Source organism: Saxophila tyrrhenica, assembly GCF_035928015.1.
Source record: "Saxophila tyrrhenica strain CCFEE 5935 chromosome Unknown scaffold_17, whole genome shotgun sequence".
NCBI classification, from domain to species: Eukaryota; Fungi; Ascomycota; class Dothideomycetes; order Mycosphaerellales; family Extremaceae; genus Saxophila; species Saxophila tyrrhenica.
In genome coordinates this window covers 230576-252388 of record NW_027041749.1, presented here as the reverse complement: position 1 = coordinate 252388, position 21813 = coordinate 230576, and the positions used below count along the sequence as shown (strand labels likewise).

The window sequence follows — 21813 nt, the reverse complement described above, 5'->3', positions numbered from 1 at the left end:
TTCTGTCATTCGAGCCGATGGGATATACTTGTACATAGGGGATGCGTACCACTCATTGCACATTTGGGCAAGTCAGAGAGGTCACCGTTACCAACTCTCTCAATCACATGCATTTTCAGTGACATCTGTTAAGCCCGCGATATCTCCATCCACTTCTCGTCTTGGCACTCTACTCCAAGATTACACGTCACGACCTCATCTCCTTTTCTTCCTCCAACACCAACACCACACCACTCACACTACCGCTCGCAAGCGCTTAGACTGACCCAGGAGACTCTGGCTCAGTTGAACACCACCTACATCTCACCACCAGCCGTTATATGCAACCAGAGCCTTCTGCGGTACTCCCAAAGCCCACAGAAAGCAGCAACGACGACGACACAACCATCCCCACCCAACATGGACGCGAGCACAACGCAGCAGTCCCCGCGACTCCAGCAGACGATGTTGGAGCAGGGTCGGGGACACCTGCACTCAGCGCGGAAGAGCAGATCGCCGCAGACGCCGCGCTTGCCGCTTCACTGCAGGACGGCGGCGGGCGTGCTGAGACGGCCAGAAGACTGAGCCCGGATCGCACGCCCTCGCCGCCATCGAATAGTATTGGATACAACAGGATTACAGAGTATGAGAACGCCTCTACGCCACCGGTTAGAAAGAAAGAGGGACCTGGATTCGAGGTCTTGAAGAAGGCTAGAAGTCCTAGTGACACAAGGTCGCCTGTGCTGGAGTTGCCGAACGGTATGCTTTTGAGCAAATTAGATCTCATGGTGACTTGGCTGACATTGACGCAGAGGTCTTGATACATGCCTTAGCTCACTTGACTCCATCCGATCTCACTTCTGTCTCCTTGGTCTCGAAGCGCTTTCACGATCTGGTCATCGGACCTCAAGCATGGAGAAGCGCGTTCGCGCATTATTTCCCAGGCTCTGAGTCGCTGAATCTTTGGGCCGACGATGACGACCACGAGAAGCAGGCCGTGGTCCGCTCAGAGAGACGCGCTTTTACGCGTTTGACTGCGCTTGCTTCCTGGCGGAGCGAGTACATTGTGCGTACCCGCCTACTGCGCTCCCTGGTTCGTGGTAAACCGGTCCAAGCCATCGCATCTCCGAGCTCTGCACGCGCAGGCCATGCTCACACAGCTGTGCCCATCGTCATGTACAACTCGCAGCTCTTCACGACTATCAATCATCTACACGCCACTTTTGGCAATGGGCTGAACAAACGTCCGCCGCGCTTCATCCACGGAGCTGACGATCAAGGTACCGCGACTAGCAGTGACCCGACAGCCGCCAAGGTCGACCATTGGGGTCTGTCTGACCCACAGCTCTTTCTTCAATTCTCGGAGCGCTTTCCTGGTGATGCTCAGTATGGTCTTGGACCTGGCGAGGTCGTTGGTGTGCCAAATGTCATGGACGTCAGCCAGGCGTACGGCATGGTACACGGCGAAGGTTCTCCCGGTGGCATGGTCTACTATCGCTCCACCGAGGAAATGCGTGGTCGTTTCTTACTCTTCTCTTCTGCAATGTCCACGCCCGACCTCGGCATACCCCGGATCTCGTCTACAACTGAGGCCATGACTGCGATCTGGATGGCCAAGTCTGCCGCCATACCCTCTGTCAGCGATGGCCTTGTCGGCATGCTCTCTGGCTCTTCACTGGGTGTTCTTACTGCATACAGTCTGGGGACTTCAACCACCAGCAATCGCGACCAGCGCTTTGCACGCGGCGAGATGACTGCTCGGTGGGTCCTCAGCCCCGGCGTTCCGCTAATCGCCATCGCCGTCGACAATGAGTACAGCATCAAGCGCTATGCTCAGAACCGCACCTGGGCAGTGGTTCTCGACGCTCTCGGCGAGGTCTTCTACCTCACCAAGTTCCCGAAGAGACCGCCGATCGAGCGTGGCACCAAGCTTGACGACGAAGGTATTGAGCGCTACGCTTGGCTCACTGGACGAAGCGTCTACTGGAACGTTGTTGAGCCAAGCCGTCGCACTGCAAAGCCAGACCCATATGCGGAGTCTTCTGTCGATGGAAGCTATTCGCCTCGCACATCCTGGAACGGCATGTGCTTGAGCAAGGAGCAAATCCAGGCCGAGACTCGCGAAATCGAGGCGTTCGCCGCTCGGAAACCGAGAGATTTCCAGAAGCTGTGCCATGGCTGGGACATGCGACGCCGGATGGTAGTGGACTTCGCCGGTGATGACAATAACAACGCTGGCGAGAATGTCGTGGTCTTCGACTGTGGTCTGGAAGAGGACAGCACCGCAGCCGTCAAGCGATACTCTCGTTGCCGTTTCCAGGAGCGGTCAGGCTACGATGCCGCTTCAACGCCACCACTGACCACTGGCAGCACGCAGTCATCTACACCGCCGTCAATGTTTGGTGGAGGGTCTCCAGTAACTGCTCCGTTACAGTCATTCTCATTCGATGGCCTGGAAGAGTCGCTTTCTCAAGAAGACCTCGCTGGTTCCCTCACCCCAAGGCCTATGGTCGAAGAATGGCGGACATCTCACATGAGCTTCGGCGACCTCAAAGGCGTAGAGATCCTGGCTACAAGCATCGACTTCTCCACTTTTGCGACGCAAACAATATCTGAAGATCCGTTGCTAAGCTTTACTGGTCGATCAACTGCGTCTTCGCCCTCGCTCACGCCACTTTCGCCCACGGAGTCTTTCGCCAGCCCCGCCGACATGCCAGGCCAGCGCGCTCGTCTCTTTGCTGCTGGCACTGCGACTGGGAGTGTTGTGATCTGGAACATGCGGGCGCCGGTGGCGAGGTCCGGGGATACCGCGAACACTGTCGAGCCAGTCCGCATCATCTACACGGACTCGCCTCAGATTTCGTGCCTGGGTCTTTCTGCCTTGTACCTCGTTCACGGTGGCAATGACGGTCTGGTGCAGGCCTGGGATCTACTCGCCTCGAACATGCAGCCTGTTCGGACGCTCAACTCCCGCTTCTCATCTCGCGCTCGACGCAGGCTCGTGCAAGCTCAAGCCTCTCCACAGGGTGTTGGCATCAATCTGTTTGCGGCCGGCGCAATTTGCCTTGATCCCGACCCGACTGTGCTTCGCGGCATGGTCTCTCTCGGTACCCATCTGCGCTACTGGTCCTACAGCTCCTCTGCCGCCGACCAGTACAAGTCGAACAAGCGCCGTCTCCGTCGCTCAGAGCGAGGCAGCAACAACGGCGGCGAGCGTTTTTCCGGCGCCACCCGCAGCAACCTGAAAGACTACATCGCCAACGAGCGCTTCGAGCTCGATCGCGAGAAGCAGGAGAAGAAGAAGCAATCGCAGCGCTTCGCTGGTCGCTTCGGCACTCAGCTTCTTGATGGCAGCGAAGAAGAGATGCTTGCCTACGCCGCTTTGCTAAGCCAGGAATCCCTCGAGCAGGAAACTCTTCGGCGCTCCTCCGACCCCAGTACAGCAGTCAGCAGCACCTCTGCCACTGGCAAAGTCACGCCAACCAACAGCACCTCTCCTGTCCAGTCCACTCCCAAGACGGACGATGAGCTCGATGCAGATATGGCCGAAGCCATTCGCCAAAGTCTGGCCTCTTCCCCTGGCAGTGCACCTGCTTTCGAGATTCCGATGAAGCAGGCGAAACCCAAAGGCAAGAAGTCTGGTTCAGCTCGCCAATCGCCGAAGTCTTCGCCGCCGCTTGCTGCGGGCTCGAGTAAAGCAGACGAAGTAGGGGACTTAGATTTTGCGATTCAGCTTAGTCTGGCCGAGGAGCAGAGTCGACAGGACGCAGAGGCTGCTGGGCAGCAGGGCGAGTATCCGGCGCTCGAAGGGAAGGTGGGTGAGGCTGGTGGGAAGGGGAAAGGGAGAGCTGGGTGAGCGATAATGGGAAAGAGTAGAGGTTTTGAGAGATGCTGGGTGCATTTTCATTTCGAGATTGTCGAGGCCGATTCTTGTTTCGCTTCTGTGCTTGAGCAGGCTGCTGCTGGGTGATACGATACCTTTTCAGTACTGGCTCTGAAATTTGACCGCTTTGATTCTGGCGCTTTGCCTCATCCCATCCTGTCCCTGCGACTGTACCACTGTACAAATCTTCTGTATCTGCGTCTCGGCGCCTGGTTGCACAAAGGCTGCCTTGAGGTGCTTGCGGTTGGTAATTAAGACATGTATGTCGGACGTGTGGCATACCTCACTGTCAACAGATCTAGGCCTGACCGGCTATACCTCAGCCTCACAACGAAATCGAGCTTGCGAGAAATTCTACTTGTCATCCGGCATCGTCGAACGAACGAATGAATGCGTGTCGATAACTTATACTGCTGTATTGCTGTGACGAGCTTCTAGCTGAGATAACGACTGACAATGCAGCCCAAATCAAACACCCTGCACAACAGCACTCCCATACCGCAACGCCGTCTTCGGCTCGCATATCAAATCGTTCACCATGAACTGCGCGTTAACACGTCCAGTATAGTCCTTGCTCGCCCAGGTGGTGACTTTCATATTGCACCCTTTGGGCCTGGACGAGCCGCCGCCGGAGAGACTGGATGCACAGATGGTGTGATGCCGGCGGAGGTGGTGCCGGCGACGCCTTCGTAGTTGCTGCAGGTGTTGTCGGTGTAGAGGTAGAGGAAGCTGGGGTTGCGCTCGACAGTACAAACCTTCGTCGAAGGCAAAGCGACAGGAACAAGGAGTAAGTCGTTGGGTCAACTCATGGAGAGCTCATGCTAATCCTTAGCCGCATCTCAGGACAACCAGTACTTAGTGGAGGAACCCGATCACAACGTCTGAAAACCAGGCAGCCAATCGAACATGGGAGGTTCCCTTCCCGGGCGGCAGTTCGTACCAGGTCACCAACGAAGAGTGCTTCTCGACGACGGTCGAAACGTCGTTTGAGGCCAGCGCAGATTCCTTCGAGGTCTTTACTATAGGCGCCAGTATCTCTTTCTCCAGTACTCATGAAGTTTCAAACCTTGTCGGCATCACGCTTAACATCAACTGCGGTGCTGGAGAAGGACAGCATTACTGGGCTCCGAGCTTCGACCATTACACTGGTACCTTCCAGCCGAGCGGTGATTTTGGGGAGGTATGGAATCCTTTGGATAACAGTGCAGGATCGTATGGCGTAGGGTGCCTTGGACAGACTGTAACTGTCGGCAACCGACGAGGCGCACAGGAGCTGCTGCGAGGCTCCCATGCAAAGCCGTTCGCGTCCTGATTAATCCTCGGTGGTATTGGCGTCTGTTGGGTAGACTGAGCACCAGGAATGGAAGCCGGAAGCATATAGTACGTTGGCATACTATGGACTATCTTTCCATTAGCCCTTTCGCCATCATCAAGATTCCTGCCTTCCAGTGTTTTCGTCCAGTAGGTTTGAGCGACGAGCTGGTGAACAGTAGGAGAATATTCACAGAGACGTCCTTGCCTGCTGTCGAGAGCCTGCACCGCCTATCTTGTCGTGCTGTTCGTACACTGTGAGTCGATGTCATGGCCTACATTGGTCGACTTGTCAATAATCCTTCCAGGCCTGTGTAGGACAATCAATGGCCAGTTCAGCCTTCAGCATACGGCCTACTTGGCTTTTAGTAGTAGACAGGCTCAACTGCTGGGAGCCTACTTGTAAGTCATCGTCTTGTAGGCAAGAGGTCGCGGGCTGTCCAAGAAGCCTCGTCGCACTAGCGCGCGGCTGCTCCCTCCCGTATACCAAATGTGCCCTGTGCTCAGGGCAGCCGCAAGCTTGACGTACCAACCTAAAATAAACGTCTGAGGTCGAAACAAGACAACACGCACCTCACTGCGACAATACAAAGTCCAGACCCGCCTCGAACTTCGACTCCGATACCCAAGAACCCACCACCACTCCAACCGAGCCCTCTGACACACCCTCCGCCCTCAACAACAAAACCACCTCCTTCGTCACCAACCTCACAACACCAACCGCAAAACACTGACCCCACCCACCGAAGCACCTCAACCTCCTCCCCGTCCCCACTGCGCCCTCTGACATGGAGGCTGCCGCACTCAGGCAGCCCGCCGGCGGCGACACCGCCATGGAAGACGCCGGCAAAGTCGAACACACCCTCGGCTCCTCTACCGAACCACCCACCACCCCCCTCCTCGACAGCTGGATCGACAGCCTCATGCAATGCAAACAGCTCTCTGAAGAAGAAGTGCGCCGCCTGTGCGAAAAAGCCCGCGAAGTGCTGCAAGAAGAATCCAACGTGCAGCCCGTCAAATGCCCCGTCACGGTCTGCGGCGACATCCACGGCCAATTCCACGACCTCATGGAACTCTTCAAGATCGGCGGCCCGAACCCGGACACCAACTACCTCTTCATGGGCGACTACGTGGACCGCGGCTACTTCTCCGTCGAGACGGTGACGCTGCTCGTCGCGCTGAAAATCCGCTACCCCTCCCGCATCACCATCCTGCGCGGCAACCACGAGTCCCGGCAGATCACGCAGGTCTACGGCTTCTACGACGAGTGCCTGCGCAAGTACGGCAACGCCAACGTGTGGAAATTCTTCACCGACTTGTTCGACTACCTGCCCCTGACGGCGCTGATCGATAACCAGATCTTCTGTCTGCACGGTGGGCTGAGCCCGAGCATCGACACGCTGGATAATATCCGTGCGCTCGATCGGATTCAGGAGGTGCCGCATGAGGGGCCGATGTGTGATTTGCTGTGGAGTGACCCGGATGATCGGTGTGGATGGGGGATCTCGCCGCGAGGAGCTGGGTATACTTTCGGGCAGGATATCAGTGAGGCGTTTAATCATAACAATGGGTTGACGCTGGTGGCGAGGGCGCATCAGTTGGTGATGGAGGGGTATAACTGGAGTCAGGATCGGAATGTCGTGACGATCTTTTCGGGTGAGACCAGACGTCAACCATGGAGGTGTGGGGGTTGCTTGCTAATGTGGTGTGTACAGCGCCCAACTACTGCTACAGATGTGGCAACCAAGCCGCCATCATGGAAATAGACGAGCACCTCAAGTACACCTTGTACGTCTCCCCCCTCACTTCCTAAAACGCCATCTGCTAACACCTCACCTCCCAGCCTCCAATTCGACCCCTGCCCCCGCGCCGGCGAGCCCATGGTCTCCCGCCGCACACCGGACTACTTCTTGTAGTCTCCCCTTTCACTCCATCGGTCTGCGGCTGTGCGGCTACAAGGCGGACTGCTGTTGGCTGGTGTCTTTGGCATGGCATTGCTGGCACGACATTTCTGATAGAGCAGCGGCAGGCATTGCTTGCTGTACTAGACCGGCAGAATTTTGGCTCGTTTTGGCGGGGGAAAGTAATGCTGTGCATCTTCACACCACCTCATCCCGTTTCTCTGGCTCAAGTCGCTGCCTTGCCTTGCTTTGGCTCGTCATCGTATGCGTGTATCTGTTCCCTCGTCAGCCCATCCCACCTTCTACTTTCCCATCGCCCCGCGGCTCCGTATGATAGAGGGGAAGTGTACTCACCGCCCCAGCAAACCCAAGCCATTCCCCCAACCCCCGCACAAACTCATCCTCCTCCCCGACCGGCGTCTCGTGTCCCCAGACCACCACCTCCTCAAACCGTGCCTGCTCCTCCAGGATTTTGACCTCCAGCGGCTCGTCTAATCCACCCTTATCGTCATCGTCTTCGTCGTCGGCTGACGTGGGCGGTATCTCGCCTTCCATCCGCCTCAGCTTCTCCACGATACTGAGTTCAGCATGGCCTACGGCACCAGCGCGTGCGTCGTTCGCTAGAGAGACTGGCAACACACGTTCGGTTTTGCTGAGCACGAGCCCATGATACCCGGACGGGAGGGGCACATGGCTGCCCAGTAGCTTCCGGCCGCGGAAGTAGGAGGTTGATGTTTTCTGCCCCGGTTTGTTGACGCCGTTGGCGCTGGCGTAGGTTGTGATAGAGGTGGTAGGCGCCCAGTAGCGCGGGTGGATGGAGATGGGACCTGAGTGTTTTATTGCGCAGGGGAGGAGGTTGGGTGTTAGTTTGCGTGTTTTCGAGGGATTGGAAGGGGGGGTGGGGGGTTGAATGGCTAGCATGGTGGTGGTGTGGTGCTGTGGATGGGAGGAATGAGGGTGGTAGAATGTGCTCTATGAGTTGTTGTGTTGGAAAGTCTTGCTGGAAATGCTGTATACCTCTTAAGACTGAGTGACTTGGAACGCGTTAAGCAGCACGCGTTCTGGCCGGAGCGGAACAACCTGCCCCCGAGAGTCTCGAAAATTGAATCTTTCCAGGTGCCGTCTTGTTTTGCTCCTGAATTCAATACCAGGTTTCCCGTCTTTGACCTCTCATTACGATGTATGCGACCTCATGTCTCATATACCGCGATCAATCTACGGAGTAGAGGCCGCGGGGATGTCGAGATCGGTTCCTGCCACGAAGCCACGAAGCTTGGTGCCCCACTGCGGGGCCTGATCGCACATGGCAGATCGGAGACAAAACGTGTGTTGAAACGAGCCAAAGACGACCTCACCTCGAAACAACACCAGTATGCTACTGAGATACAACACTTGACGGTTCTTCTTCCCTGTCTTCCACTACCATTCGCGCAATGCACCCGACTGACAGTTAGATCGACGACAGCGGGGTCACGCCAAACCCCCGAAAGCCGAAGCTACTGTACCTTTTTCGCCCTTGCAGCTCGAACTTGCGAATCGATGACGCGAACCACACTGACCTTTCATCTACACTTTCCCTCCGTTCGCGTCCGGCGCAACTCTCCAACGCAACATGCTCCGGCAGTGCAGTCGAGTCGGCTTCTTCAATCGCACCGGTCTCCGGGGGCCGTACGGTAGGAAGGTAGGAAGGGACTACTGGCCGGTGATTTCATAATTTCTGCTTCGTCTTTCGTCACCATCTACGCCTTCATTCTACGCTTGCGCGAGGACTGCCTCATTGTTTACTGCGTTGGTAGCATGGCAAGAATCTAATCTCTCGCATTCACTGTTCATTGCTATTCTCCAGCGGCATTCTACTCGAAAGCGCCCGCCATGGCCATCCTCACACCAGTCTACGATCGCGCGACTGCGCTGGCGAGCTACGCGGGCTCGTTCGCGTGGCCGCCATTACTATCAGTCTCCCGAGGCGCCATCCTCGCCCTCCTCAAGAACATACAAATCGGCTCGCTCCAGATCCGCGACGCAGACGGCACCCTCACAATATGCGGCAGCCCACCTCGTGCGCAAGCCGGCGACGGCGAGAAGAGCGTCTACGCAATCCCACACGCAGAGCTGAAAGTCCTCAACGACCTCTTCTGGGTGCGCCTCCTGCTCTTCGCAGACATGGGCTTCTCCGAAAGCTACATGCTCGGCGAAGTCGAATGCTCAGACCTCACAGCCTTCTTCAAGCTCTTCATAGTCAACCGCCAGCACCTCTCCAACGGCAGCACCATCTTCTCCTCTCTCAGCGGCAAAGTCGCCGGCCTGATCCGCAAAACCAATACCCTCGACAACGCCCGCCTCAACATCTCCGCCCACTACGACATCTCCAACGACATGTTCGCCGCCTTCCTCTCCCAAGACATGACCTACTCCTGCCCCATCTGGCTGCCCAAATCCAACCCGGCGTCCTCGCAAGAAACAATGGAGCAAGCACAATACCGCAAACTGAACCGCTTCATCACCAACGCCCGCCTCAAATCCACCGACCACGTGCTCGAAATCGGCACGGGCTGGGGCAGCTTCGCCATCCTCGCGGTCGAGAAGACGCACTGCCGCGTCACCTCCCTCACCCTCAGCGAAGAGCAGAAACGGCTCGCCGAGTCCCGCATCCGCGAAGCAGGGTTCCAAGATCGCATCAAAGTCCTGCTCTGTGACTACCGCTCCCTGCCCACCCCCGCGACGGAGCAAGAGAAGTACGACAAGATCGTCTCGATCGAGATGCTGGAGGCTGTCGGCGCTGAGTTCCTGCCCACGTACTTTGAGCGTGTGGACGCGCTGCTGAAGAAGGCGAGCGGGGTGGCGGTGTTCCAGTGCATCACGATCCCCGAGAGTCGGTACGAAGGGTACAAGGCTTCAGACGACTTTATACGCCGCTACATCTTCCCCGGCGGGCACTTGCCTACGGTCACGCAACTCCTCGACGCGATCCGCGAGGGGTCGTCGTCCCGCTCATCTCCTCCAGCACTGATACCGGAGAGCGTGGAGAACATCGGCCCTCATTACGCCAAAACGCTCCGTCTGTGGCGGCAGAGCTTCATGCAGAACTTCTCGTCCAAGATCCGTCCGGCTTTATTACAAGAACACCAAGAAGACGGCGCGATGGGCCGTGAAGCGGGGAAAGGGATTGGAGAGGAGGACGTAGAGGTTTTTAGACGCAAGTGGGAGTACTATTTCGCGTACTGTGAGGCGGGGTTCGCGACGAAGACGTTGGGGGATGTGATTCTGACGGTGGGACGGGAGGGGGCGGTGGGGATGATGGAGGATGTGCCGCTATAAGTCCTTCTCTCAAAGAAGAAAAGGACGATGATGGCGAGGCTTGATATAGAAAGATGGGACGTTTATGGTGGACGTGGGGTGGTTTGGTGCTGCTGCGTTGAAGCGTCTGCTTTATGTTCGTGAGAAGATACCCTTCTTGCTGCTTTGCTTGCTTGCTGTTGTAGCAGCGAGGCTTAAATTTGGGATGGCTTTGTGTTGGCGAGGCGTTGGGAAAGATGGGGATGATCGCTACTTTGAAATGATATGATTGAGATGTGTATGAACTTTCGCTGCTGTTCGAATGTCTCCCAAAACATGGCATTTACCTTACTGAACGGACGGACTTGAGTCCATTGACCAATCAGGAGCTGGCACTGGGACCGAGGCTACGGACAACCACACCTTACCTTCGATGTCGAGAATGAGTACGAGCTTAGGTACGGTTTCCGATACATCAGGCCCAACCGCCCGGTCGTGCTCCTGTTCCACTGATTGGGCTCTTCAGCTAGCTGTCATGGGCATTAACGAAACGTGGTCTTTCCGGACAATGGCAATCGGCTGACAGACTCCTGGCCCTATACCAGATCACGAAGAGAGAACAGACGGATCATAAAAGCCCAACGATGGCACCAAGATGACCACGCGCAAAACCAGCGAAGAGCCTAGCAACATGGACGACAATCCAGCACCCCAAGACCCCACGGCTCCCCTAGCCCAAGAGCAAAAACTCCTCGAACCCTACGCCCGCTTCCGCTCCGCCCCGCTCAACGCCCTGCAAGAACTCGGCCAACACATCTGGGGCGAAGGATGGCGGTCCTACTCCCACATCATCGGGCAGGAGATTTTCTACCCGGGCTTCAGCGAGGAGATGAAGGGGATGGTGATGCGGCAGGAGGCGCTGCGGCGACAGATGGGGGTGTTGGCGAATAAGCGGGTGGAAGCTGAGCTGTACGAAGGACTGCTCGGGCCGATCGGGGTTGAAGGGGAGGCGCCGGAGTTTCGGGAGAAGAGGGAAAGGAGACGGAGGGAGATCGAGGGGCAGTTACGGGAGGTCTCGGAGGAGTGGTTGGATGGGATGATCTGTAAAATGGACTCGCGTTATTTCATCCGCGGGGCGTACTACGCTGCTACGCAGCTCCTGACGCGGGCGTATCACCAGGGGATTCATATCAGTACGGAGGAGGTGAGGCATTTGCGCGGCGTGGCGGAGGAGGCGGCGCGGAAGAAGCAGAGTTTGGTGTTTTTGCCTTGTCATCGGAGTCATGTGGATTATGTGAGTTTGCAGCTGATTTGTTATCGGTTGGGGATGGCGTTGCCTACTGTGGTGGCGGGGGATAATTTGAACTTCCCTCTGGTTGGATCTTTCTTGCAGCATGCGGGAGCCATGTGGATCCGCCGTTCGTTTGGAGAGGATCAGCTATATCCTACGCTGCTGCAGTCGTATATCGACACCTTGCTACAGAACGGACACAACGTCGAGTGCTTCATCGAAGGCGGTCGGTCAAGGACGGGCAAGCTTTTGCAGCCGAAATTTGGCATCTTACGCTTCTTCCTGGAGAGCGTCTTGTCTGGCAAGGTCGAAGACGCCATCATCTGTCCCGTGAGCACGCAGTACGACAAGGTCATTGAAGTCGACTCGTATGTCAGTGAGCTGCTGGGCACGCCGAAGCCGAAGGAGGATCTGGTGAGCTTTCTGTCGGCATCTAATGTGCTGTCATTGAAATTGGGGAGGGTGGATGTAAGGTTCCATGAGCCCTGGAGTTTGCGAGGATTCATTGATGAGCAGATGGGTAGGATGGAGAGGCAGTCGGTCCAGGCGGATGTCATGGCTGGAGAGGGGTTGAGACGAAAGTTGCTGCAGACGCTTGGATACCAAGTCCTCGCGGACATCAACAAAGCATCAGTAGTAATGCCCACAGCACTCATCGGCACCGTGCTCCTAACCCTCCGAGGCCGCGGCGTCGGCAAATCAGAGCTAGTCCGCCGAGTCGACTGGCTCTGCGACCGTGTGCGAGCGCAAGGCGGCCGAGTCGCGCACTTCGCCGGCCTCAGCACGGAAACCGTCGTCGACCGCGCCCTCGAAGTCTTAGGACCCAAACTCGTCGGCCGAGTCTCAGGCCTTCCGGAAGAGACTTTCTACGCCGAAGACCGCTTCCAGATGAGTTTCTACCGCAACGCTGCGATCCACCTCTTCGTGTCCGAAAGCCTGATCTGCGCGGCCCTGTACACGAGAGTCAAGACCGGCGGCGAAGCGAACGATCAGCGCCTTTCGTACACCGAGCTGAGTTACTACGTCTCCTTCCTCTCCCAGCTCTTTCGCGCCGAGTTCATATTCTCCACGCAGCCTTTGGACGAGAACCTACAAGGGGCGCTACGCGGTCTCGAACGCGATCAAGTCATATCCTGCACCCACTCCACCTCATCCCCTGACTCGGCCATGGAGGCCGTTGAACTGCACCCACACCAACGCGCCTCCGGCCGCGAAGACTTCGACTTCTACTGCTTTCTCATCTGGCCCTTCATCGACGCTTGCTGGCTCGGCCTCGTGTCGTGCTTCCTACTAACCCCACCACCCCGCCACCAGAGCCAGACAGGCGACACAGAAGCAATCTGGCTCGACTACCACACCCTCCAATCCCGCGCGCAGCTCCTCGGCAAAACGCTCTATCATCAAGGAGATCTGAGCTACTTCGAGGCGGTGAACAAGGAAGCGCTGAAGAATGCTTTCCAGCGGAGCGAAGACGCCGGCGTCATTTTGGTCAGCAGAAGCAAAGACAGTAAGGCTCCGCCGCGGGTCCGGCTGGATCAGGAGTATTTGCCACGCAGAGACGGAGAGGGCAACTTGACGGCTGAAGGAAAGCTGTGGGAGTTGTGCGAACGGGTGAGTCTTGGTCGGAGAGAGGGGAAGGGAAGGCGGGATGGAGGGACTGTGAAAAGGAGGGTTTTGGGGCTGGTTGAGCTGGTCGGGAGGGAGTTGTGGGAGGGAGAGGCGGCGGTTGGGGAGGGGCAGGGGAGTGTGAGGAGGACGAGAAGGAGGCGGGGTATTGAGCCTCCGAAAGCGTTGTTATGATATCCCAGGGAATCGAAAAGCATCGAGGTCACAGATGTCGCCAGCCAGAAGGATCATGAGGAACGAAAGCGCTTGATACGCAAAAGCTTTGATGAAGGAAAGGCTAAGGTACGCTGGAAGGACTCGCTAAGTGTACAATACAAAACGTCATCCCACGCCTATGCTTTCGTCTATGGGTGCATCAACCGATGCCGCCATTCATGATTAGGCCGTCAACTCATCCACCTGCTCGTAGGCCTGTGTTCCGATTCTATCCTCCTCTCCTACTCTGCTGACCCTGTCGCGGTGGACACGCCAGACCATCGACCATTCACCGACCCTCCGACTGTTCCCCCAACTCCCCGATCTCCACCCCCTCCCCCCTCACGCCCGAAATCGGCCTAACAGCCCACAGCCCGCTCTCAGGATCAAACCCCATCTCCTTCTCCATCCCCTCCACCCCCGTATCCGCCGCCGTGTCCCCGCCCGTCCAACTCCCAGCAAAAGCCTGATACCGCAGCACCTTCCCCTCTTCATCCAAGTGATCCCGGACGTCTTCCCGACTGATTCCGCCCCATGAGACTCGTTGCTCGAGGTGGGCGAGCTTCATCTGCTTCTGCGAGGCGCGGGAGGATAAGCTGCCGGCGAATGAGGAGCGGCGGCTGAGCGGGGAGATGGGCGGGCTGTGCACGGAAGACGTAGGGCGTGAGGAGGTCGGCTTGGAGATGGTGGAAGTCGGACGGCTGAAGTTCCGATGGGCTGAATGGCGTTTCTCATTGCCCGCTTCGCCTGCGAAGACGAAACCGCCGGCGTAGCTGAATGGTCCATGCGCTCCGTCGGGCGTGAAGAAGCGATTGTCGACACGGACGAGGAGCCAGAAGAGGCAGATGCCGAACTCGAAGGTGAAGAGGAAGATGTAGAAGGCTGGTTTAGACAGATATCCCGGCTGCGGTGCGGATGCCGGGACGGGTTTGCTGAGGACGACGCCGGCGCGGAACCAGGCCCCAAGTGCGAGAAAGATGGAAGTAGCCATCACGATGATGATTTTGGTTCGCATAGAGCCAGAGCCGAATTTGTCGCAGGTTTTGGTGGAGAGGATGTGTGGGTGTCGGCGGGCGAGGCTGGAGGCTCCGACGATGAAGAGCGGGAGGGTGGCGATGATGGCGAGCATTGTGGCTCCGAGGCGTTGGAGTTGGATGGCTGCGTCGAGGGAGTCGAGGTTGTCGGTGTAGGAGCTCGTGATCACGGCCGCGATGAGGCAGATTACTACTGCGCCTGTGATAGCGAATGTTGCTGTGAATGCAATCGAGACGGGCTTTCGCCAGCCGAAGGTCGGGTGTTGTGCTCGGAGGATCCGTTGGGCGAAGAAGAGGTTCGCCAGGTACAGTAAGACCACTCCCGCGTATAGAAAGATCGAAGCTGCGATGGCGAGGTGAGTGTTGGATGTTACGCAGGCCCATGCTATTCGAAGGGATGTAGCAATCACTCTAGTGAAGCAGAATGCTGAACGTCCGGTTAGCAGCTATACACATCCTTCGATGGAGTATGTCGTACCGGCAACCATTGCATTGACCAAAAACTTCCTCTTGCTCCCGACCAGATTCCAATAGAAGACAACGCCATGCCCAATGCCGATTACCAGGAACAGAACCAGGAACACCACATCGATAGGCACATCAGGCACTACCGCGGGTATCGCACCCAATGTCTGGTATCGAGGTTCATACGGCGGGCCATCCTGCTGCTATCTCATTAGCAGTGCTCTTCTTTGAGGACAACGTTCGTCCTACCGTCCCTCTGAAAGCCATCACTCAGGCAGAAGACAGACAACATAGGCATGAAACAAGTCAAGACATAACACTTCCAGCGTCACAAACCACACCCACGCTCGATTTCAACTGAGGAGCGCCACTGAATACCTCCGACCTACCATTGAGCGAGACCCATCTTCTATAGGGTTCCCGGAAAATAACCATTGTGGGTTACACATCGCCGGATCCCCGTGCTTCTCGAAGCACACCTCTCGCGGCTAGCGACTCGAGCCCACCGCATGGCCGGATCCTCGCTGCAGGAGTAGATAAAGTTGCAGTTGGATACCCACGGAGAGACTCCGGTTGGATAGCAGAAATCGCCGGAGATGCCTCGTTGGCCAGCGTTTTAATCAAAGCTGCTCTTCAACGTCGTCATATCCTCAGGAACGGTCTCGATTTGAGAGTCGACGTGTCGTCAGCGAGCTGTTGGGCGTGCTTGGACATCCCTGGCATAGATATCGATCGGATCCACTGCGCGAAAATGCTTGGACCTCATCTAGGCGCAGTTGCCGGATAAGGCTGTTACTCAGATATTGCTGTATGCAAGGTCGCGAGGCTGTTGTTTTCGTTGGACAAAGGGAAGAAGTCTCGGGATTAATACACGAGAACACTGAAGGCTCATCTAAGATGCTCGTACCATGAGACACGAAGTCGCCAAAGTCCAAGTGGTTGCGCAGTCGTCCACAATCTCGCCGAGTCGGAAGGTGTTCATTAGGTTGCAGGGCATTGGCATGCATCCATGAACCATGTTGAAGATCTATGCGTCAAGATCTGGCTCCAGTTTTCTTACGGAGATCTTTCCGATGGTGATTCTAGTGATGCATCCACGTCCTTTTCGGAGAGCGTATGTACGCTCCTATCGAAGCTTGAAGCCACACATCGACGTGGATCCGCGGAGTGAAGTGCTTGAGATGCAGCACGAAATTCGAACGTTAGGAAGAGGCTTGATGAGTCCTCGTGGTCCTCGCAACGGGTCGTTGGCGGCAAGCCACGCGAAGATGCAGGCTCGGGAGTTGGTTCCGTTCTCCTGACTCGTGCAATTGCGAGATCGGTCATGATATCGCTCTGGACATATGAGGGAAGTCTTGACGGTGTCTTTGTTATGGTCCACAGGCTTATCGATCAGAAGCGACTCTGTATAGAGACAAGACCTGTGGTACCTCACAAGCTAAGCTATCGATAGGCCGACAGCACGTCTAGAGCTTCGGCAGAAGTTCGAAGCTTAGGAGATTAATCTTCGAACGTCGTCTGAACTATATAAGATATCACGAAAAGACTATATCATCCGCCAAAATGCCCTCCGCCACAGCCGAGAAGACCTACGACAATCTGGCCAACGCCTTCACCAGGAACAACCCAAAAAGCAAAACCATCTACAATGCGGCCACCAACTCTCTACCGGGAGGCAACACCCGCAGCGTCCTCTACTACCACCCCTTCCCCCTCTCCATGTCCCGCGCCTCCGGCTCCCAACTCTTTTCCGTAGACGGACACGCCTACATCGATCTCCTAGGAGAATACACAGCCGGACTCTACGGGCACTCTGAGCCGTTAATCCTAGCTGCCATCACTGAAGCCGCGAAACGCGGGTTAAATTACGGGAGCCAGCATGAAGACGAAGTCCGTCTCGCTGAACTGGTGAAACAGCGATTCCCGAGTATGGATCTTATGAGGTTTACGAATTCGGGGACGGAAGCGACGTTAATGGCGTTGGCGGCTGCGAAGGCTTTTACGGGGAGGAAGAAGATTGTTGTGTTTGATGGGGGGTATCATGGTGGTGCGTTTACGTTTAAGGATGGGAAGAGTGCTGCGGTGAATGCGCCGCATGAGTGGTTGATTGCTAGATATAATGATTTGACTTCTGTGCGTGCGCTTCTTGACAGCGAAGAGAATGCTGGAAAGGTTGCTGCTATACTCGTTGAGCCGATGCTCGGGTCTGGAGGTGCCATTCCGCCTACTGCCGGTTTTCTTGAAGGGCTGCGGGAGGCTGCGACGGCAGCTGGGGCGGTGTTGATATTCGACGAAGTGATGACGAGTCGAATGCATTCTGGCGGTGGCATACAGTCTCAAATGCCAGCTGATCTCTGTCCGGACATGACGACTCTGGGAAAGTATATCGGCGGCGGAATGTCGTTCGGTGCCTTTGGTGGCAAGCAAGCAATCATGGAACTGTTTGATCCTCGCAAGCCGAATGCTTTGCAACACGCGGGCACCTTCAACAACAACGTCCTAACAATGTCCGCCGGCCGCGTCGGCCTCGAGCAAGTCTTCATGCCCGAACGAGCAAGCCAACTCCACGCCAGAGGCGACAAGCTCCGCAAAGCTCTCCAAGACGCCAGTCGCGGCACGCTGATGAAGATAACCGGCTATGGCTCCATCATGTGCTTCCACTTCACCGAGTCGACCGTCGAAGATGTTCGCTCGCCCCAGGACTTGAAAGATGACGATAAGACGCTGAGCAGCATCTTCCACCTCTTCATGCTAGAGCGAGGATATTATATCGCGAGACGTGGGTTCCTGGCGCTCAGTCTTGCGTTAACTGAGGAGCAGCTTGATGGTTTCGTCGAGGTCGTGCGGGAGTTCTTGCGTGTCCACGAGAACTTGGTGAAGTCGCAGAGCTCCAGAGCGAGGTTATAGCGCTTGCAATATCCATCAATCTTCAACCATCCTCCCATCTCCGCCCAACCTCCTCAACCAACGCATGCATCTGCGGCAATAACTCCGGAATCCGAAAAGGTTTCGTAACAACCTGATCCATCCCCGCCTCAATCGCCATAGAAATCTGCTCTGATCTTGCATTAGCCGTCACAGCAATGACAGGCACATGTTTCGTGATCTCCCCATTGCCCTGCCGTTCTCTGATATGCTTGATGCAGGTAATGCCGTCCATGGTAGGCATCTCCAGATCCAGGAGAACGACCGAAAGATGCGTCTCAGCCCGGCAGAAAATGCTCTTCTCGATGAAGGTGAGGCATTCGAGGCCGTGGTTGGCGACATGCACCATGCAGCCGGCGCGAGTGAGTTGTTGGCGCATGACTTTTTGGTTGATGAGGTTGTCTTCTACGACGAGGACGTGGAGTTTCGTCTCCGTGGCTGGGGATACCTGCATCGAAGAAGATCGGCTCAGAGGGTGTGGGGCGCCTGCGGTAGTGTGTGGATCTTCTTTGACAGAAGGGATCCGCCTGAGCTCGTCGGTCCCTGCGCTTGTACTCCTGGGTAACACGCTGCCTCTGCGGTTAAAGGTCATTGGACTGGCAGAAGTACTTGTGAATCGAGGCAACGTAGGCCGGTGTGCCTTCTCGGATGGTGCATCAGGTACCCATTTCTTCGCTCGGACGAAGAAGGTGAAGCTCGTCTTGCCATTGCAGCTCGAGACGCCGATCTGGCCGCCTTGAAGCTCACAGAGTTCGCGAGAGATGAACTGTGCACTCATTAGCGCAACTTACAAGATGGAAGGAAGAGAGTACTCACCAGTCCAAGCCCACTACCACCATACTGCTTATAAGTTTTCGGCGACGCCTGCTTGAACCGCTGAAAAAGGACTTGCATATCCTCCTCGCTCAGGCCCCTGCCAGTATCAGTCACAGCAAACTGTAGGTACAGTATCTCGCCATCGCCCCACTCATCAAGCGGACTCTCCGCTCTCCTGATATGCTTCGTGGGAATAAAATCGACCCCATGATGCTTGCCCGTCGGCTTCTCGTACGAGGCGCCAACGCAGACAGTGATCTCCCGTGTCGCAGCGTCTTGAGTGAATTTGATGGCGTTAGTAAGAAGGTTAATGACCACCTGCAAGACACGACTGGGATCCAAAATCACCCAGTCAACATTCAGCAGTTCATACGTAGGCTCAACGTCGACTTTTGCGGTAATTCCAGCTCGTTTGATCTCCGACTCGAACATGGTAAGAGCCTTGTACAGCAGCTCGGGCGGCTGGACTCTGTCTGGCGATATCTCCAGTAGGGACGCATCGAGCTTCGACAGGGTGAGAATGTCGTCGACTATCCGCTTCTGATGCTGGGCGCATAGGATGATGGTATGTGCATAGTCGACGAGTTCGTGCACGACATCGTGCGGCAAAGTCACTGCTTTCGAACCATGAGCGTCGGCATGCTCCAGTGTCAACACAACAGAATCAGCGCTCTGCAGAATGGCACTCAGAGGATTTCTCATCTCATGCGAGGTCATGTCGATGAAATTCTCAGTCTGGCGTCTTGACTCCAACGCATCTTCTAGCTTCCTCGCCACGAGCCCGTCTGTAAACTTCCGGTGACTGATATCGGTCAACCACCCCTGGACAGACGTGATCTTGCCATCGGGTCCCACGTCCGGAAAGGCGTTGGCAAGCAGCCACGTCTCACCACTGACTTCCTGCCCAGACTCAGTGGCAATCCACGGCTTCTTCAAGCGATGCTCAATAGTGAAAGGCATCTTCTGCTGGACCCCACGTTCCCAGATGTCGGAGAAATGCTCCATATCATCTGGATGGATGTGTTCTTGCCAGGCCAATGTGTGCGGGCTTCGCGATGCCTGGCTTTCCCGGGTCTCACCTAGCACTCTCAGGTACGCATCGTTTGCGTACAGCAGTCGTCCGTCAGGGTCAAATACGAAAACTCCTGTTGGTGCTTCATTGGCCATTCTCGCGAATTTTGCTTCTTGTCGCTCCGCTTGCAGCGTGATGAGGCGTAGTTGTTGAGCGAGCGTGGTGTTCATTTCGTCGGCCAACCTCTGCGCTCTCCTCTGCTCTTGCGGCAGAGAGATCAAAGACGCCGCTTGGCACAGGAAGTCGCTGAGGAATGATCCGAACATCCTGTACTCTTCGTTGAAAAGCTGTCGAGGATTGAAGCCGAGTACCAGCACACCAAGGACGTCGTTACCCCCCAGTGAAGTGATGGGGGAGACCACGGCGGTTTGTACACGGTCAGTGATCTTCCGGCCAGCAGTGGGAGCTGACAGATAGTCTGGCAGAGTGCCGTCATCGTACTTGATCGTGATGGACTTCCGAGTCTTCCAAGCGTTCAGGCAATGCGTTGTCAGTGTAAACTGTGGAGTCGTTGCACCTACCAGATTGAACGATTCAAGTATCTCTGGGTGATCGGCGGCAAGGCCTACGGTACCAGCGAGTCGAGCGCCAGAGCACTGCGGATCTGGTTGAGAGACGCCGGAAGCGTCTGCTGCCGGAAGATCGCTGGCCGCGTAGACCAGAGCGAAGGGAACGTCTTCCGATACTTCTTCCAAGCCATTCAGGAAGCAAGACCAAAGCTCTGGCAATGTTTCTGCAGTGTTGATCTTCTGCCGGATCTTGACGACCATATTCCGTCGCCGGATGCCAGTCACCGCTCGAGTCATCTCAGTGAGCTCCAGGAATTGGCCGAAGATCTTGCCACCTTCTCCAACTACCGGAAGCGCAACGGCGTCCCAGTACGTCTCTTCCGGCGCGCCATTCCTTCTTGTAAGGAGAGGCAGTTGCTCCAGCTTGAGAGTCTTTCCGTTGAACGACTGCTCAACCATAGGACATATTTCCGTCCACAGCTCGGCCCATGCTTCAGCAACAGGCTGTCCCAGGCACGCAGGATGTCGCTGTCCAACCAGCGGAATGCACGCTTCGTTGTAAATGACTGTCCTCTGTTCGCCCCATACAACAAGCCTCGCATGCGGGTGGGCCATTACGTGCAGAGCGCAGCTTCGAAGGAGATCCGACCAGTGCTCCATTGGCCCAATAGCCGTCGACGCCCAGTCGAAGGTACGGACATACTCGACCCACTGACTGAGACCGTCCACAGGAAATCGTGTCCAGTCTTGAGGATCATGTCTCATGTTCTCGTATCCATGGCCATTGGTACCGTTCTCAGACTTTGCCGGACTCCCGCCATGAGACCCATTGGGAACCTCGCCCTCGTATATCAGTGCTTTCCAATGCTTAGCAACTGGCGTGATTCTCCACGACCGCACATCAACAATGCTCTGTCCTCTCTTCTCACATCTGCCTCTGACATCCTGACCTGCGAAAAGCTTCCCGTGTCCCTCGATGTCTTTCACAAGCTGCCTGATATACCGTTCCCCAAGCCCCAGACTCTTAAACGCAGCGTTCTCGTACACCAGCTTCTGTCCACCACATATCCGCAGCGGTCCGTTGATATCCTCCCACACAGCAGTCGGCCGTCCATCAGTATCCAGAAAGTCCACCAGCGCCCGCAGCTCCGCCGGCAGCTTGCCGTGAGGCTGGCTAGCAGTCAAGTCGGGCATCTCGCGGCTATGCGGACGACCCATCTCGCCCATGCCGCGACGTTAAAGGCAGAACAGAGCACGCAGTACAACAGCTCTGCGGCTCAGCTACCTCAAGAGGTGTTCGCTTTCGCGACGTGCTCAGGTCAGCCATCTTGACTAAGTTCTGGACCGATGGAAGCTGCAGCTGGCTGCTGCGGCTGCCGTCGTGAGCCGCTGAATTCTGTGACCCTCCGCGATCTGGACCCTGGTGGCTTGACAAGGACATGGGGTGTGGTGCATGCAGGTGGTGTTAATCCGGGGTGTACTTGCGAGGTCGGTCTACCCATGAGGTCGATGCAGGCTGGCTTATGAAAG

The 21813-nt window shown here is 56.2% G+C and overlaps 8 protein-coding genes across 8 annotated transcripts; 5 read left to right on the top strand and 3 right to left on the bottom strand.

Moving 5' to 3' along the window:
• Positions 1-320: 320 nt before the first annotated feature.
• On the top strand, positions 321-3835 carry LTR77_009253 (uncharacterized protein; the record flags this gene model as incomplete). Its single annotated transcript, XM_064806481.1, has 2 exons — positions 321-738; positions 792-3835. 2 exons carry the CDS (start codon positions 321-323, stop codon positions 3833-3835), a joined length of 3462 nt encoding a protein of 1153 aa, XP_064655298.1.
• A 2126-nt stretch (positions 3836-5961) lies between these two features.
• On the top strand, positions 5962-7089 carry PPH1 (Serine/threonine-protein phosphatase PP2A catalytic subunit; the record flags this gene model as incomplete). The annotated part of the gene is made up of 3 exons (XM_064806480.1): positions 5962-6829; positions 6889-6961; positions 7017-7089. 3 exons carry the CDS (start codon positions 5962-5964, stop codon positions 7087-7089), a joined length of 1014 nt encoding a protein of 337 aa, XP_064655297.1.
• A 211-nt stretch (positions 7090-7300) lies between these two features.
• On the bottom strand, positions 7301-7995 carry LTR77_009251 (uncharacterized protein; the record flags this gene model as incomplete). Its single annotated transcript, XM_064806479.1, has 2 exons — positions 7301-7348; positions 7429-7995. 2 exons carry the CDS (start codon positions 7993-7995, stop codon positions 7301-7303), a joined length of 615 nt encoding a protein of 204 aa, XP_064655296.1.
• A 691-nt stretch (positions 7996-8686) lies between these two features.
• On the top strand, positions 8687-10392 carry LTR77_009250 (uncharacterized protein; the record flags this gene model as incomplete). Its single annotated transcript, XM_064806478.1, has 2 exons — positions 8687-8747; positions 8921-10392. The coding sequence occupies 2 exons, from the start codon at positions 8687-8689 to the stop codon at positions 10390-10392; spliced, it is 1533 nt and encodes a 510-aa protein (XP_064655295.1).
• A 613-nt stretch (positions 10393-11005) lies between these two features.
• Positions 11006-13441, top strand: LTR77_009249 (uncharacterized protein; the record flags this gene model as incomplete). The annotated part of the gene is made up of 1 exon (XM_064806477.1): positions 11006-13441. The coding sequence occupies one exon, from the start codon at positions 11006-11008 to the stop codon at positions 13439-13441; it is 2436 nt and encodes an 811-aa protein (XP_064655294.1).
• Positions 13442-13751: 310 nt separating this feature from the next.
• Positions 13752-15228, bottom strand: LTR77_009248 (uncharacterized protein; the record flags this gene model as incomplete). Its single annotated transcript, XM_064806476.1, has 3 exons — positions 13752-14881; positions 14975-15161; positions 15211-15228. 3 exons carry the CDS (start codon positions 15226-15228, stop codon positions 13752-13754), a joined length of 1335 nt encoding a protein of 444 aa, XP_064655293.1.
• A 1296-nt stretch (positions 15229-16524) lies between these two features.
• Positions 16525-17868, top strand: LTR77_009247 (uncharacterized protein; the record flags this gene model as incomplete). The annotated part of the gene is made up of 1 exon (XM_064806475.1): positions 16525-17868. One exon carries the CDS (start codon positions 16525-16527, stop codon positions 17866-17868), a length of 1344 nt encoding a protein of 447 aa, XP_064655292.1.
• A 22-nt stretch (positions 17869-17890) lies between these two features.
• On the bottom strand, positions 17891-21510 carry LTR77_009246 (uncharacterized protein; the record flags this gene model as incomplete). Its single annotated transcript, XM_064806474.1, has 2 exons — positions 17891-18652; positions 18703-21510. The coding sequence occupies 2 exons, from the start codon at positions 21508-21510 to the stop codon at positions 17891-17893; spliced, it is 3570 nt and encodes a 1189-aa protein (XP_064655291.1).
• Between the last annotated feature and the right edge of the window lie 303 nt (positions 21511-21813).